Source organism: Agelaius tricolor, unplaced genomic scaffold (assembly GCF_023055355.1).
Source record: "Agelaius tricolor isolate 1412-34295 unplaced genomic scaffold, bAgeTri1.0.p SCAF_17, whole genome shotgun sequence".
NCBI classification, from domain to species: domain Eukaryota; kingdom Metazoa; phylum Chordata; class Aves; order Passeriformes; family Icteridae; genus Agelaius; species Agelaius tricolor.
In genome coordinates, this window is record NW_027269277.1 from 4213811 (window position 1) to 4229480 (window position 15670).

The window sequence follows — 15670 nt, forward strand, 5'->3', positions numbered from 1 at the left end:
CACAGGCCCTGTGCTGTCCCTGCCACATCCCCCAGGTGTCCCTGTGCTGTCCCTCAGGCTCTGTTTCTGTGCCCAGGTGTCCTGTGCTGTCCCTCAGGCCCTGTGCTGTCCCTCAGGCTCTGTTTCTGTGCCCAGGTGTCCTGTGCTGTCCCTCAGGCTCTGTTTCTGTGCCCAGGTGTGCTGTGCTGTCCCTCAGGCTCTGTTTCTGTGCCCAGGTGTGCTGTGCTGTCCCTCAGGCTCTGTTTCTGTGCCCAGGTGTCCTGTGCTGTCCCTCAGGCTCTGTTTCTGTGCCCAGGTGTGCTGTGCTGTCCCTCAGGCTCTGTTTCTGTGCCCAGGTGTGCTGTGCTGTCCCTCAGGCTCTGTTTCTGTGCCCAGGTGTCCATCCTGACAGTGCCTCCCCTGGAGCCGGGCAGCGCGGCCGTTCGTGTCATCGAGCTCTGCTCCTCCACCATGACGTGCATGAAGGACACCTGTAAGTAAAGGAGATTTTCCCTCTGGCAGCTCTGGAGCACAACTGAAAACCTCTGGGTGTTGTTCCTCTGCTGCACAGAACACAGGGAGCCATGGCTTCCTGCTATCATGGAGCCTCATGGACTCATTTTCACCTACACAAGAATAAATCCTCCTTCAGGAGATAAAAATAATAATCCAAAGCACATGGATCTTCCTGGTAATCTGTCATTTGGTTTTTTTTGAAAATGGGCTCCCTTAGCTGAAATATTAAATGGAAATACCTGAAATACAATGTATTTGGGAGCTTTTCATCTTCTGAAAGGATTCTGTTGTTGATATTTTATGTAAACTTGAAATAATTGAGTAATAATATGTTTGTTTGGGGTATTAGAATAGAATTAGAGGTTACCTTCCCTGATTCTTTTTAACAAGAAAGAACTAACTGTAATAATAACCAATTTATTTTGCTGTTAAAAGAGGGTTGAACTAAGTTCTTTGCATATGAAAGAAGAGTAAAGTAAATGATTAAGTCATTCAAAGTTATATCTCCTACTAAATAATAATAAAAAATAGGCTTGTAATTAATTAATACCTTAGTGCTATAAAGCACATTGTTAATATTTATCATTTTAATAGCTGATTTCTTTTTATTAAGGGTTCACAAGATATATACAGCAGGAAGTGAAACTAATGAAAGATTGATGTTCCATGGATCTAAAGTATTAGTTTCAGGAGGATTTTTATGGTGCTGAAATATTAAGGTTTCTGTTATTTACTTTTCTCCATCAATTCCTTTCATTTCAAAAGAGAAGGTACTGCCTTCCTTAATGAAATTTGTCTTCATATATTGAAATAATAAAGTTCTATATTAGGCATAGCTGGGTTCCAGTTATGGGACATATTTCATAATTTTTTAAAAAACTTTTACATCATTATCTGTAAATGGTTTTTAACCTGACTGATTTCTCCTTGGAACAATTATTTAAGATAAGTATACAAATACATCTACTCTTTGATCACAGTGCACAAATGACAGGCACATCATCTGTATTGCCACTTGAGTGGAACCAAACTCCTTCACTTGCCCTAAAAATGGAGACTGTAATGATGAAATCAGGAACTGAACTCATCGTTCTTCCTGCTGGGAGAATTACTTGAAGACAAATGTTGGCAACCACTGTAACTAATGCAGTTATACCTGAGTAAATCAAATATAATCAAAATATATACTGATGACTGTGACTCATAACCATAACCTTAAAGATAATAAAAAAGATTTTATAGAAAGTAAATGATGTGAACTTTAGTGATTTATAGCTGGGTTTTTTGAGGAAAGAATAGATTTTATTACAGTGTTGGGGATTGGAAGCATCTAGGTAAGGTTAGGGGGAGACTTTGATTATCACCACCCTTTTCCTTATTTTAATACATATTCCTTCAGACAGAAGGTTTGGTCTGGGTTGAATAAAAAAATGAATATTAATGTTTGAATAGAATCTGTATGTGTGCAACCTGAAAGCAGAGGAGCAGGAAGGGTTAAATTTCTGTTCCTGACAAAACCAGGGTCAAGGTCTGAGTGATGTACTGGAAAATAATGACAACAAATACAGGCAGGCTTCAGAGAGAAGAGACAAAAATGTCATCTAGGTTTAAAATAATACCAGAGCTGGGCACTGCTTTTAAATGGATCAGAAATTCACAGTACTGAAGAAAAATCAGTTTAAACTTTGCACAGTGTTAAATTCCTTCAGGATTCTCTGATGGAGACTTCTCTGGTGAGAAGTTTCCAGGAGCAGATGAGCCCAGCAAGGTGGTTTTATGAAAAGCTTTAAGGTGAGGCTTTTAAATGAATGAATGGCTGGAAAACCAGGTGGGATGAAGCAGCTGGTTCTGTATCTGAGCAGAGAACCAGAACAAATAAAGGAGTAGTTCAGCAATAGTTCCTCCCATCTCAGAAGTGGATGAATAAAATGTTGTACAAAGGATTGCACAGTCACAGTGTGCATGATGGGAGTAGCTTAAAGAACTCTCAGGTGTTCCCAGAGAATTCTCTGTGTGCTGTGTATACACTGTCTGTCCATGGTACTTCCCTGGCTTAAAGGAAGGGATTTTATGAAGAATTGTGATTTCTAAAAGCCTGCTGTGTCTTTTAAAAGTTGTAAATGTTGTTCATCTGTCTGTGTGTTGGTGACTGGAATTAGTTTGTGTTCTCTTTTCCCAGATTTAGTCCATCTAACCTGTCCATCAACTCAAACTGCAAGGGAAGATTTAGAGCCTGTTGTACAGAAGTTATTCAATCTAAATACAGAAAAAGGTAAAAATAAACACATGAGGTATTATGATACTATTTTTCATAAACACAATTCACTAAAGTAGCTGTTTCTGACTGCTTCAGCTGTGGTTTAACTCCAGTGTCCAAGGACATGACCATAAGTGTCTGGGACCTTTTTATTTTTCACACTTTCTTTTTTCCATGGAACATATTTGCTGTTCAGCACATCCTTGAAAGGTGCAGTAGTGAAATTAAATATTTGTGAAATGGTAGAAGCTTCTTGGGTTGTTCTAGCCTCTTGTCTTCAAGTGTTTCCTTGTTTGCTGTTTGAATTGAAATTTTCTGGATTCTACTGTAAGCAGTGGAACCATAAAGTTGTTCTATATTGTAATCACAAAGATAGATTTCCAATAATCAACTACTTGGCCCTAAGTTCAAGGAAACTTTGGATACATTTTTGAACTTTGGCCTTGAGATGGACAATCCCACACCCCAGAGGAGAACAGCTGCTGATGGAGCTGAAGGAAATTGGTCCTGAAATACCTGGGCTAATTCCACACAAGTTTTTGAAATTTAATCCTGAGATCTTGACTAGAACCATATTTGTGGTAAATATTCACAGAGTAGGTGATGTGCATGTGGGAGATGCTGCTGTGTTCTAAGCCTGGCAGGAGCAGTTTAAATACAGTGTGGCCCTGCTGCAAGGCAATAAATCACAGTTCTGAGAGAAAACAGTGCTCAGCCCCCACTGACAGGGGCTTTGTTGGTATAAATGCAAGTTACTGAGACGTGGGAGTACTTTATAATACTCATAATTGGTTTGCTTGTAATATTTAGAAAACAACTTAGATTTGTAAATAGAAAACTTTATTAGACTGGAGAGTTGCAAACATTTCTCATTTGTAGCTGTTTTAACTTCAAGCCTGCTAATTTTCACCTTTTAATATTTCACTTCTCTCTTCAATTTTCAAGACAGTGCCATGTGTTTCAAAGGCCTGGTGAAGAGAAGATCAGCTTAGTGTCTTCTAATCATTTGGGGAGGGGTAGCATTAATCTTCATGTTTGAAGTGATCCAGGTTCGAAATGATAGATTGTTTAGAAGCTGACTGAAATTCTTCTGTAGGAACTCTGTGATCATTGGGGTCCTCAGGTGCACTGAGGCACTGAGAAGCCAGTTTTCCCTGACACATAGGCCTTTTTATCATCAGGATGAGGTAGTGGTCGTATTTTAATTAAAATGTCAGAACAAATACTGTTGGAGTTATTGAAAATGAATCACCAGATAAAGTGAGCACTGGGCCATGGCAGGTCAAAGAGGCAAAGTCACCTGGAGAAGAGGACTCCATTCATTTTCCTGCCTAAATGAGGAAGAAGTAACTTTTATGAGCAATGTGAACTTTTAAATATATTAAAGAGCATCTTGCCCTGTATTAAGCCTCAGACTTTCACAGGCTGATGAATTTAATTTATATTTCAAACTGTTCAGTATGGGTAGCACCTATTTTTTTTTAACTATTTGACAGTTATAAAAAGATACTGAAGGAATAGCATAGATCTATCTCTTTTTTTGTAATTCAACTGCTTTAAAATACTGTTTTGAATGCCATAGTTATCAAGAAGTTTTTTCCTTGGAAAGAAGTAAATGTCACAAGATCTTTGACAAGCTTCATTTACTTTAGAGGAGGTAAAATACAAGAAAGGGGACAGCAAATATTCCAAACAAATAGTATCTGTTAAGCTCAGATTCTGTGTTGTGTGTTCCTCCATTGCACTGTGCACTGTTAAAAAGTGACCTTCATCTTTCCAGGGGTTTTTCTGCCTGTGTGCAGAGGGATCACAGGAATGTGAGGGTACAGCAGGGAGGGACAGAGTCTGAGCAAGGAAGTTGAGTTTGTGATAATTCTGTATTCTTGATGAGTATTGCAGCACAGTACAAGCCTCAGTAAGTGTAGATAAATACAAATTAGACATTTATTTTCATTTAGCAGCACTGCCACAATTAGAGATTCTCTGTACAAAGCTAAAGCATGAACACATGAGAGTGTCTGTGCACAGGGAGTGCAGGGCCTGTGAGCTGGCAGAGCCCAGGCAGGACTTGCTGTCTGTCAGTGCTCTGGCAGTTTATCCCTAGGGGAGGAGATAATGTCAGAGGTGTTAAATTTAACCCAGGCTTCTTGGTAGGTTGCTGGCAGTGATACCTGCTGCTGGTGTGCTGGAGGGTGTGCAGAGAGAGTAGAGTTTGCATAGCTGTGCTTGGAAAGGAAAGGGAAAGAATGATGGAGAATATCAGAAAGTTAAATTATTGCCTTTTTGAAGGAAAAAAAAAACTTTATTACAGTAATTCCATAAAAAATTTGATTTCTAGTGTGCTAGATCACATATTTTCCTTATCACACAACAACACTGATTACTGCAAACACTTTTTTCTTTTCAGAGACTGAAAATGAAGAACTGGAGAAACCCAGAGTCCTCTGGGCAGTTTACTTCAACATGAGAGATTCTTCAGGAGTTGAGAAGAGTTCCTATGCTGGCTTGCCCTCCAATGTTTTTGTCTGCTCTGGGCCAGACTCTGCTTTGGGAAATGACTGTGCTGTCAAACAGGTTGGGCAGAGCAGATTCTGGCTGCAGAACTTTCATTCTAAAGAAATGAGTCCAGTACAGCCTTTTGTATTCTGCTATAGAAAAATATGCATGGTAACTCTGCAAACTTATAAAACTAGGTAGATGGAGACATCAGGAAATAGTCACAATCTTTCACCTGGAAGGTGCAGGAGGAGGTACAGTACAAACCAAAGCCAGAAAATCCTGTCTACAGTTCAGGTGGGAAGGGGAAAAGCCCAGCACAATTCCTAATGTGGTAGTTCAGGCCTCCTGCCTCAGCTTTCCTCATCTTTGCCTTGGTATCACTGTATTAAAGAATTTTCCTTTCAGAGATCCCCTGGATAAGGAAGGAACAAATTGCTGGGCAGATCTGCCCCAGCAGCCCCTGTGGTGTCAGGGCACTGTCAGGCAGGAGAACACTTCACAGCTTTGGAGCATTCAGTGTCACCAGGCATCTTTAAAGCTGTGTTTTTAATAGCCATGTTCAGACAATGTGCATGCCATCCTCTAGCCAGTTGCAGGATTTTTTATGACTAAGTCATAAACCTCTTAAAAATAAGGTTTTGAAGTGGAAAGGCTGACATAGCCTGAACTGCAGGGTCAGAATAGTGTCATTAAGGGCTAATAGTATCCTTCATTTTGCTTTACAAGGCAATAATTTGCCTCTCAGAGGGATAAAGACCTGTAAAGACAAAAAATAATGCAAGACAATTATTATGGTAGCAGTTTTAAATTGTAAATGAGTTCCCTTCTAAATTTAATTTTTTCAATCTGTTGTTTGAAACAGGGCATGTTCTGATTTTAACATTTCTAACATTCAGGTTTGTCTTCCCTTAAGAGGTTTTCTTATCAATGAACAATGATGGAATAGATCAGATCTTATTTAAGTATTCTTGGTGCTGTAATTCAGCCTTTATGTTCAATCTGTTGGCCATCAGTGAGGTAGATGCTGAGCAGATCTCTGAGGAGGAGCCCTCAAGAGCCTAAATCCCTGCCTTTTGACAAAAATAAGGAGAGGCTGCATTTTTTTGAGCCTGACTTAAATTTTGAAATAAATGCTTACAAACAAAGTTAAAGTGGAAAATATTTCAGTGTAAACATGTTTATAATTGGAAGTGGTGTGTGAGAGCACAGTGAAGAGGAGGCTGAAGATGAAGCAGGAGTCACACCATGCAGGGACCTTGCAGACAAGAGGAGGAGGGAAATAGCTGTCAGTTGGTGTCTTCCACTCCCAAATCACTCTCACCCTCCCAGGAATGGGATGGGAATCTCCAAACAGGAGAGATTGCAAACTCATGGATCAGAACAGCTTAAAAAAGCCCAGTGTGTGTATTAGTGTTAAAGACAGCTTGGGAAATTATATCTGATTCTCTAATCATTTTGGGATTAGTGTTTTAGTGATACTTACTGTGATTTATTTTCTTCATTACCATCAGTGTTACTGAATTCTGTTTGTCATGCTGTGTGATTGCACTGCTGATCCATTATTGGCAAGGCAGGACCACAGCTCTTAGAGACATCTCTCCATCTACACCTCATTTACAAGTGACTGCCCTCTTATTCTATTGCAATTCTGTGTTCAGTTCCTGGAGTGATACTGAATTAATGCTGATGGTTGCATTTACTTGCCCTGAGGACAGGCTAAATGAAATGAAGATGCCATTTATGATCTTTTCAAACTCCCTAGGTGTGGATCTAGTAAAGCATCTGGCTTCCAGTTTTCTGTTTTCACTGCTGCAACCTGACATGAATTATTAGGAGCTAAAGTAATATATTCCCTGACATATTTCAGACTTCTGAGGCATCTTCATGGTCAGGAGGATGTACTAAAACTGTCAGGCCAATATTTGTCCTTTAACCTGTTTATTTTCTATATCTGGAAGGATTTCAGAATTAATCTGGTGTTGGTACTTTGGTCCTGGTCCCTGTAAAAGTTGCTGTGAAAGTTCCCAGAGTTTATCCACAAGTTGGGATGCAGAAAAGCAGGAACAGAATTGAGTTTTATTCAGCTCCAACTTACTGGAGTTGCTGTGCAAGGGCTTTACATGCCTGTGTCTTAATGCTGGGTTCAACTGGACACACATTTCTCAGTTGATACGACTAAATATTGAAGAAACTATTGTCCAATACCTTGGAATTATAGACAGGAGTTTTAAATGAACCACAAATGTATGGGGATGTATTTTCAGTGGTAATGTTTCATTGGATAAGAGTAGTTCTCAGCTGGGTAATGTTTAAGCTGTTCAGAAAAGGAGAAATAGAAATTTTCTTGCAGTTTTTTAATCTAAGAAGGAAACCCATCTAGCCATGATATGGACTGTTCATGTGTACAGTTCCCTGGGTTTCCTTTGAAATGGATCCCCCTCTCTGGAAAGAGCCAAGATCTTTCCCATGCTTTGCAGCTGGGGATGGTTTTATGTGCAAAAGATCAGTTTGCTTCCAGAAAAATCCTCTTTCTTGTTCTCAGTGCAACACAGAATGACCAGCATTTTTTACAAAGCCCCATGCTGTGACTTCCTAGTAGAACAATGTAAAAAGATAAATTGCTTTTTCTCTTTTGAGGTCTGCTAGAAGAAATGGATTTCCCATGTGTTTACAATACTGTCAAAGTCCTAAATCACTATTGATTTGAAAGAACGCAGGTTAATCTTAAATATCTGTAAAATATTGCCTCAGGCTGTTACATTTCAAGGTAAAGTTTATGTTATTCTTCTTTTTCCTGAATAGGCTGAGACTATTTTCCGAGAAATGTTTCCAGCAGAGGAGTTTTGCCCCCCACCACCAAATCCAGAAGATATTATTTATGTTGAAGATGAGATTGAGCCAGAGGAGTCTGGATTGAATAATTCACCAGAGACAAAGCCTGAAACCTCAGCTGAGGAGAGCAGTAGTGAAGGTGGTGCTGCTGTTACAAAGGAAGAATGAATGAATGAATGAATGAATGAATGAATGAATGAATGAATGAACGAATGAACGAACAGTTTTCTCTTAGGAGAAGAGGAGGTGGACCCAAACTAGGACATAAGGGAGGAAGGGTAAGAAAAAGAGGTTTAAAACCCCCAGAGATGTGTTATTTGACATTGCCTTACTTTCTTTAGCTTGGATCATTTTTAAAGTTGTTTCATTTGTAGCTGAGACATTTCTAAACAGTCATAGGTCCACCAGATCCAGTGGGGTTTGTAGCTAAACAAAAAAAATACAGAATGAAGCATCTGAATTCAAAGTGCTAAAATAGGATTCGTGATTTATTGAGATTATTTGGTTTTGTTTTACATCTTGGAAAGAATCCTCAATCTTTTAAAGAGGAAGTCAAAACTAAGCAAAAAGAAAAAAGTGCAAGTTTTTTTGCCAGTTAGAAAATGATTTCTACTAAAATTCCTTGGATCTCTGCTAAGTAAACAGCTGAAGGTGAGGCTCACCATCTGTCCTTCACAGTGGCCTTATGAATGGAATTTAAAGGCAATAATATTGACAGTTCTGCAGTGGCTTTATTGTATGATTTTGAAACTGATGCCATAATCAAGTAGGAAATACAATCCAGAAGATGTTTCTCACATGGAACTATTTTACATTCAGATTTTTTAGTAAGACCTAACACATGACACATTTTCTCTAGTGACTTCATTTACTGGAGTCAGGAAAATGGCAGAATTTCAACTTAATGCCAGATTTCCCAGCAGAATTCAGTCATAAATGGAGCATTCCTGTTCTTAGTCTCCCTGGATTTGTTGCTGTTTGGGCCTTTAGTAAGCCAATAGTTACTTTTTGAAGTAGAGGATCTGAGAAGTTTAAATGACCATCAGTGAGGGGGTTTGCAGTGGAGAGAAGGTTCAACTGATAAATCCAAAGGTTTGTATTGATCCCAGTTAATAGATTAAAATTAGTGTGATAGCTGTAAACTATGCATTTTCTAATGATAAACCATGAAGCATTTATACAATAAAATGTATTGAACTATTTATAAACCTAGTTTGTATGAAAAAAAGTACAAAATGAGAAAGCTGCTGTAAATGACCATGTTAAACTTGCACTTCTTCTGAACCATGCTTGAAATCAGATATGAAAAGTATTTCTCATGTACTTAAAGATTTACTTTAAAATGCACAGCCAGTAGATCAGTAGTATCTCTAGAGTTGATGAGTTGGGCTTTAAACTTCTTCATAAAGGTAGAGCCAGTTCCAGGAGTGCTTAAATACTGTAAGGAAATTAAAAATGCCATTGAGTCCTGAACATTGAGCTCTGCCTGGCCATGCCACAGCCAGGCTTCTGTACAGTCCTGTGGTGCCTGTGCCTGCCCTGAGCCTGGCTCCAGGCCAGAAAGGGGAATTTATTTATTTTTTTACAGCATAACTGATACTGTTCTCTTTGTCCTGCATCTTGCCCACTGTTCAGTCTGCATTTCAGGGTTGGTGTTTGCACCCTGTGTTGGACAGGTACTGGTGTGTGTATGTGTCTGTGTGTGCATAATCCAGAGTACTCAAACAAAGACGTGGCTGGAATGTTCCCAGTGTTCAGCAGCTGTAACCTCTGGATGCTTGTGATTGAGCAGTTATTTATATATATAAATATATCTATTAATAAGCAGGCTGCCTCTTCATTTAGCTGTAATTTCTCTGTGTATTGGGAAGCATGAGTGTATGATTTTATTTAACATCTGCAGATCTGTAAAAGAGCTGACTGGAGGGACCTATCCCTGTCTCACAAAAACAGGGATCATAGTTGAATCTCTCATCTGTGTTTACAAGGAAATCTCTTGATGAAAATTAAAGGTTTGCTTGCAAGTGCATGGTCCTGTGTTTTCTTTCAACTTTTTTTCAAAGAAAATCAGTTCACTTTTAGCTGGGCTTTCCTGAGGATTCTCTTGGCTGCTTCCAGCACGAGGACACCTGTAATTGCCAATATGGGTACCTGGTTATCACGTTTATATCAATTCATGTCTGAGTGCTCTGTGTCCATGTGAAGCCAGGTTTGGCAATGGCTCAGATTGGATCTGAGATCTGATGGAATGATGAACTCGTTGGAGGTGTGACTTTACACTACATTGATTGCTTAAAAACTGTTTTCATGTCTCTTTCATAGGGTGAATGGAAACATTAAATGTTTTTCCTATGGTACTTGAGTACCCAATAGCTCACTTGCAGGAGCAGTAGATCAGACTGTTGATGCTGGTATTTTACAGAAATCATGCTCTGAATTGCATTTTGTTCTTTCTTTAAATGATGTAAGCATGCAAAGTGAAGGTTAGGCTTATTTGAAGTCGTTTTTAAGGCTTGTCATACAGGATGTATTCAAAAGATAACATGACTTTTTAAAAACTGGCAATTTATCTGTAGGATTATTAATAAATCAAGTTAAAGAAAGATAAGGTTAATTGAATTTTTAAACAAGTAGCTGTATTATCCTTCAAGCACCTTGGAGCTCATACAATATTCACACCTTTTTTTTCCTAAGGAGTGCTTTGATATGTTTGAATTCCTTTTTTAATGAGTACTTTCTTTTTAAGTTGGTTAATTGAATTAACCCTTCATATTCAAAGAGTCCATTTTATGCCAGTTTCCTTTCTGTGGCATTGCCTGGGCTGTAGGACTGCAGGTGGTTACTGCTCCTTTGGAGGCATTTCCAGCCTGGAAGCTGCTTCGTCTGCTTTTTCTGCTGCTGATGATGCTCAGGGCCATTTGACAGGTAATCATTAGAACTTGGATCCTTGCAGACTATGGGGTCTTTTCTCCCATCATTGCAGGGGGATTTATGTGGGCAACTCCTATTAATGTTAATGGGACTTGCATGTGTAAATCCTCCTTGCATCAATGGGAAAATTGACCCCTGGAACAAAATACCTGCCTGTTAGACTTGCTGATTCAGAAACATGCAGGCACTGCCTCTGCCCTGTGGAAATGTGCTGGGCCCTGTGCTGTTTCACTGGAATGCTCTGGGGCAGTTTTCAGCATTTTCTCTTTTACATTGTATTTTATATTTTCCATAGACTGAATCTTGTCAGAGTTGCCCCAGTGATTCTCTTTGTGTAGCTGGGAAATGCAATTTCCCATTCCATCCTGAGCAGCTTGCACAGCTCCTTGAATTGGATCTCATTTTATTTTAGTCCTCTCTCTCTCCCCTCTAAATCTTTTTGCTTCAGTAGTGTGAGTTGCAACAGCTTAATTTCAAGAATAATTTGCTAGTGATGTATTGATTAATGACAAGTCAGAAGTATTAATGTACTGTTTTCACACAATAAGAGACTGGGTCACTTACAATCCATAATCTCTTCTGCAGAAAGGATAAAATTAATTTCCTCAACACTCATATATGTGCTTCAATAGCTAGGCAGCAAAATGAGAATGTATTTTATCTGTGGATAAGTTTATTCATTCTAGATTGTGTATGGTGTCGTTCCCACAGTTATTTATATAGATATTTTATATAATCTCTGCAGTGCATTTTTGGGTTTCACTTATCTGGTGATTTTATATCAGTAGCAAGTCGTCCCTTGGATGTAAAAAGTCTGGTGTGGAACTGCAACTACCCTGAACTGCTCCAGAGATCTCTCCTGGCTTTCCTGCCTCAGTGAGTGCTCTCTTCAGCCAATAATTACCAATAAGCTCTGCAGATTCTGGTGGGTTGTCTTCTGTTCCTGTTTTTTTAATTTTCCTGAGGATGTTTTGCTTGCCATTAATGCAGCTGCTGATTTTCCAGCAAGGGCAGCAATTTGTTGAGATCACATCATGACACAGTTGATCTGTGTGTGGGTCTACAACTCCTAACAATTTTTCTCCAATGGGTGTATATATGAGTATTGTATGACAAAATTATTAATTCATGAAAGTTTATCACTTAAACCTTTGCAGAAACCAATCACTACAGAACATCCAAAAGTTAGAATTGCCTGTGTTGCTAAAATTGTCCAAAATATGTGGGAGAGTTGTGGTGACAGAGCAGTTGCCTGCATTCCTTGGGTAAGCAATAATGCCAAGTACCTGTGGTAAGATGGAGAAGTGGTTGTGACACTGGAACTTCCAGACACTGATATAAAATACTCATTTATTGCAAACCAACTTAATAGTAAGCTCACTGCAATGATCAGATGGAAATCTTAGCTTAGGTGTGTGATTTCAGGAACTTTAATGGGATCAAAAGTTGCCATAGAAGGATTCTTTGAGCTGCAGAGGTGAGTGGTAGGAAATGGTCAGCCATGTGCAATTCATGTTGTCAGCCTCATCTCCAGCAACAAAACAGCTCGTGGTGGAAATAGAGCTTATTAGCAATTCCACCATTATGTTTATTTACAGGCTGCCAGCTCCTGTTTGTAAGAGTGAATGGTTCTTCAGAATCTGGCTGGGGAGCCCAGCAGGAATGTTGTAAATCTCACTGACATCTGAGATTTAGAAAGTTGACAGCAAAGTATCAGGAAGATGCAGTTGTTGACTGCATGGGAGTTCTGATCAGAGGGGACTTTAATAGAAAATATTCTTCCTGTCACAATTCCAGCAGACAATTTATTTTACTCTACTTGCATACATTGGCAAAAGAGATGGAAAGAATCAACCTGAGTGTATATCAGACCCAGATGGATTTGACTAAACAATCCAGGGAGCCTCAGAACACCCCCAATTTTAGATGGAGATTTTCAGGATCTCATATTGCCTTCTGAAGTGCCACCCCATAATTCATTGTCTATTTGGGGTCTGGAGAAGGCCTTAGTGCTGTTCCTACATTCTGTAGGGTTAAGACTTCATGAGGTGGGGCAGGCCAAGCCTGTGGACCCTCCTGAATCAGCACAGGCTTCTCTGCTGGTGTCAAACCATGCACCTGTGGCTTTGAGAGAGCTCTTGTGCTGCTCCAGCTTCAGGAAACTCTCTCAGGAGCTCTGTCTCACTCTTTGGGGTGAGCATGAAGCTGCTGTGGGAAGGGCTCTGTGGGGAGCAGTTGTTGGCTGGATCCTGGAGCTGAGGTCAGTGAGGATAAAACATCTGGGTGGTGCTCCAGACTGCAGCCCACCAGCACCTCAAAACCAGGTGGGTCACAACCCATAAACCAGTGTGGGTAACTGTACCTGAGCTGCATGTCCAGAGTGAGGAACAAGTTTTGAATTGCTGGAAATTTGAGTCTGAGAAAGGACACAAGAGTCTTCTCTGAAAAACCAAAAATTTTAAAATCCCAGATCCAAAGCCTCCTGGGCCGTTTTAGACTCTGTGCATAAGAAACTCAGTCCCAGCTAATGGGGGATTCTGCATCTCTTCTGCCTCAAACCCAGCTGATTTCTGGAGCTCACCCAAGGGAAAGCCATTGAGTCATGAGGAGAGAGCAGCTGTCAGCCCAGTGCAAGCAAACAGCTCCTGCTCTGGGAACCTCTCCCTAGCATGAAAGTCACTGCAAGTCATGGTGGATTCCTTTGTTGTGAATAAATTACCCAGTGAATTCAGCCTTTTTTTCTTGTGCAAAAATCTGTGTAAGCCCCAGCTAAGTACCTTCAGTGAATCATTTTTAGACCATAGATTATCCAGGGAGAATCCACTAGGGGATTCTTACAGCAATTTATTAGCTTAAGTCATGGGGTGCTTCCCTGCTCTGTGTTTGGAAGCTGAAATAGCACATAATAATGAATACACAATTTTAAAAATCACATCAGACATTTTTAAGAAAGCAAAAATGGCTTTATAAAAAATCTAATTTTAAGGAAGCCGCTGTAAAATGAAAAAGCAAAAGCCACCCTCTTATTTTGGTGACATGATGTGTTTTCTTTCCATGGAAGTTTTAAGCCAGGACACATTTGATTCGTTGTCAGACTCTCAGTCTGATTCCAAAGTGGAAATATGAGCATGGTAAAAACCAGCAGCCCTCTCATTTGCCTTGTGAGGCTTTTCCTGTCTGCTTGGGAGCACTTGGCATGCACAGGTCTGAAAACACCTGCACAAGTCATGGGGGGGACAGGGCAGGACTCACATGGGCAATGACACCACCAGTGCATTATGGATCCACCTGGGACTCCAAAAACATGGATATATTCTTTTGGCTCTGGCACTGCTTTCCTCACTGAAAGTGGTTGAGTCATTTCTCTTTAATGCTGTAGTAAAAAGGTGTAAAATAGTGACAGGAATTTCCTGAAGCCTTTTAGGAGGTCAGTGAAATGTAAAAGTAGATGTATTTGGGAAAGAAAATGAACAGTGGTGATGATAACTGTGGAAATGGATAGCAGGATTATTTGAGTAGAGGGGCAAATGGTCTGAGTAAAAAATCCAGTGTAAGCCCTGGAAGGTGCCTGGGACAGCAGATGTTTTGTTATTCAAGTCCCTCCTTCCAGCCCTGACATTTCCCATGTTTCTCAAGTGAGGTTCCACCAATCAGCACAAACTCTTTGTTTACTGCTTAGTAAAAATAACCAAATTATCCTTATTTTATGAAATCTTTTTCTGATTATGCATATTTTGCTGGCAGATTGTAATGCATATTGCTTCATTGTTTAATTAGGACTTAATGCTAATGTCATTAACATTCTGTTTGATAATTCAGCAGGTTCCCTATTTATAGACATAATGAAAGTCGTAACTTTTTGTAGTGAAGTGCTTCTGACTGTGCTATTAAATTAAAAATAAACTTACTCTAACCTGACATTAGCTTTCAGATTCATTGTCCATGGTCCAGTGAGTCTGAAAAATGCTGCTGCATGCAGTAAACATGGGAGTTTTTAATTATTATATTTATTGTTGGTTGAGCCTAAGTCATCCTTTCCTTTAAGGGAAAAAAAAAATAGACTAAACTAAGCAAGAATCTCAGAAAATTGATCTGAAGTTTGAAATCCTGTCCTTGAAGACAATTGGGATTTGGAACACTGAATTTAAGTAACTGGAATCTTCAAATTTTATTCACTGCTTCTAAATCAAGTAATTGGACAGCACTTGACCTCTCAGTTTCTTACCACAAATATGGATGTGTGCTTTATTTGGGATTATAAAGTGCAAAATAACTGCTGGGTTTTGTACTCCACATAATCCCTTTAGCAGGGATAATGAATTCTATGCATTGCTTTCTTTATGGCATTTCCCTAAGCATTTGTAAAACATTATTTGCATAAATTATCTTTTCTAGGGAGATGCTCAAATAAAAGCAGTGAGTTGGATACCTGTCACAAGACTCAGTAAGCACAGCCCTGTTTTGGATATTTCACTGTTATCCTTAAGTCCTTAACTTCTAAATGCATTTTATATTCAGTGACCAGATCATGCACATTCTTATTTTAATTCACCTTTTTACAGCTTGAAGTCTGCATATTTGTAGGGCTCATTTTCTAAAATTTGTAACATGTCCCAGTTTAATTAAAAGGGTCTTTTTATTGTGTGCTTTGCACTC

At 39.4% G+C, this 15670-nt stretch overlaps 1 protein-coding gene across 1 annotated transcript in view; it reads left to right on the top strand.

Annotated features, from left to right (window-relative positions):
- The window catches only part of CHM (CHM Rab escort protein), a 52935-nt gene extending 42828 nt beyond the window's left edge, over positions 1 to 10107 (top strand). Inside the window, exons 12-15 of the mRNA XM_071442180.1 lie at positions 376 to 472; positions 2675 to 2767; positions 5160 to 5326; positions 8054 to 10107. Coding sequence (XP_071298281.1) covers positions 376 to 472; positions 2675 to 2767; positions 5160 to 5326; positions 8054 to 8251 — 555 coding nt within the window. The 3' untranslated portion in view covers positions 8252 to 10107. The remainder of the gene's footprint in view (positions 1 to 375; positions 473 to 2674; positions 2768 to 5159; positions 5327 to 8053) is intronic.
- The last annotated feature ends 5563 nt before the right edge of the window (positions 10108 to 15670 follow it).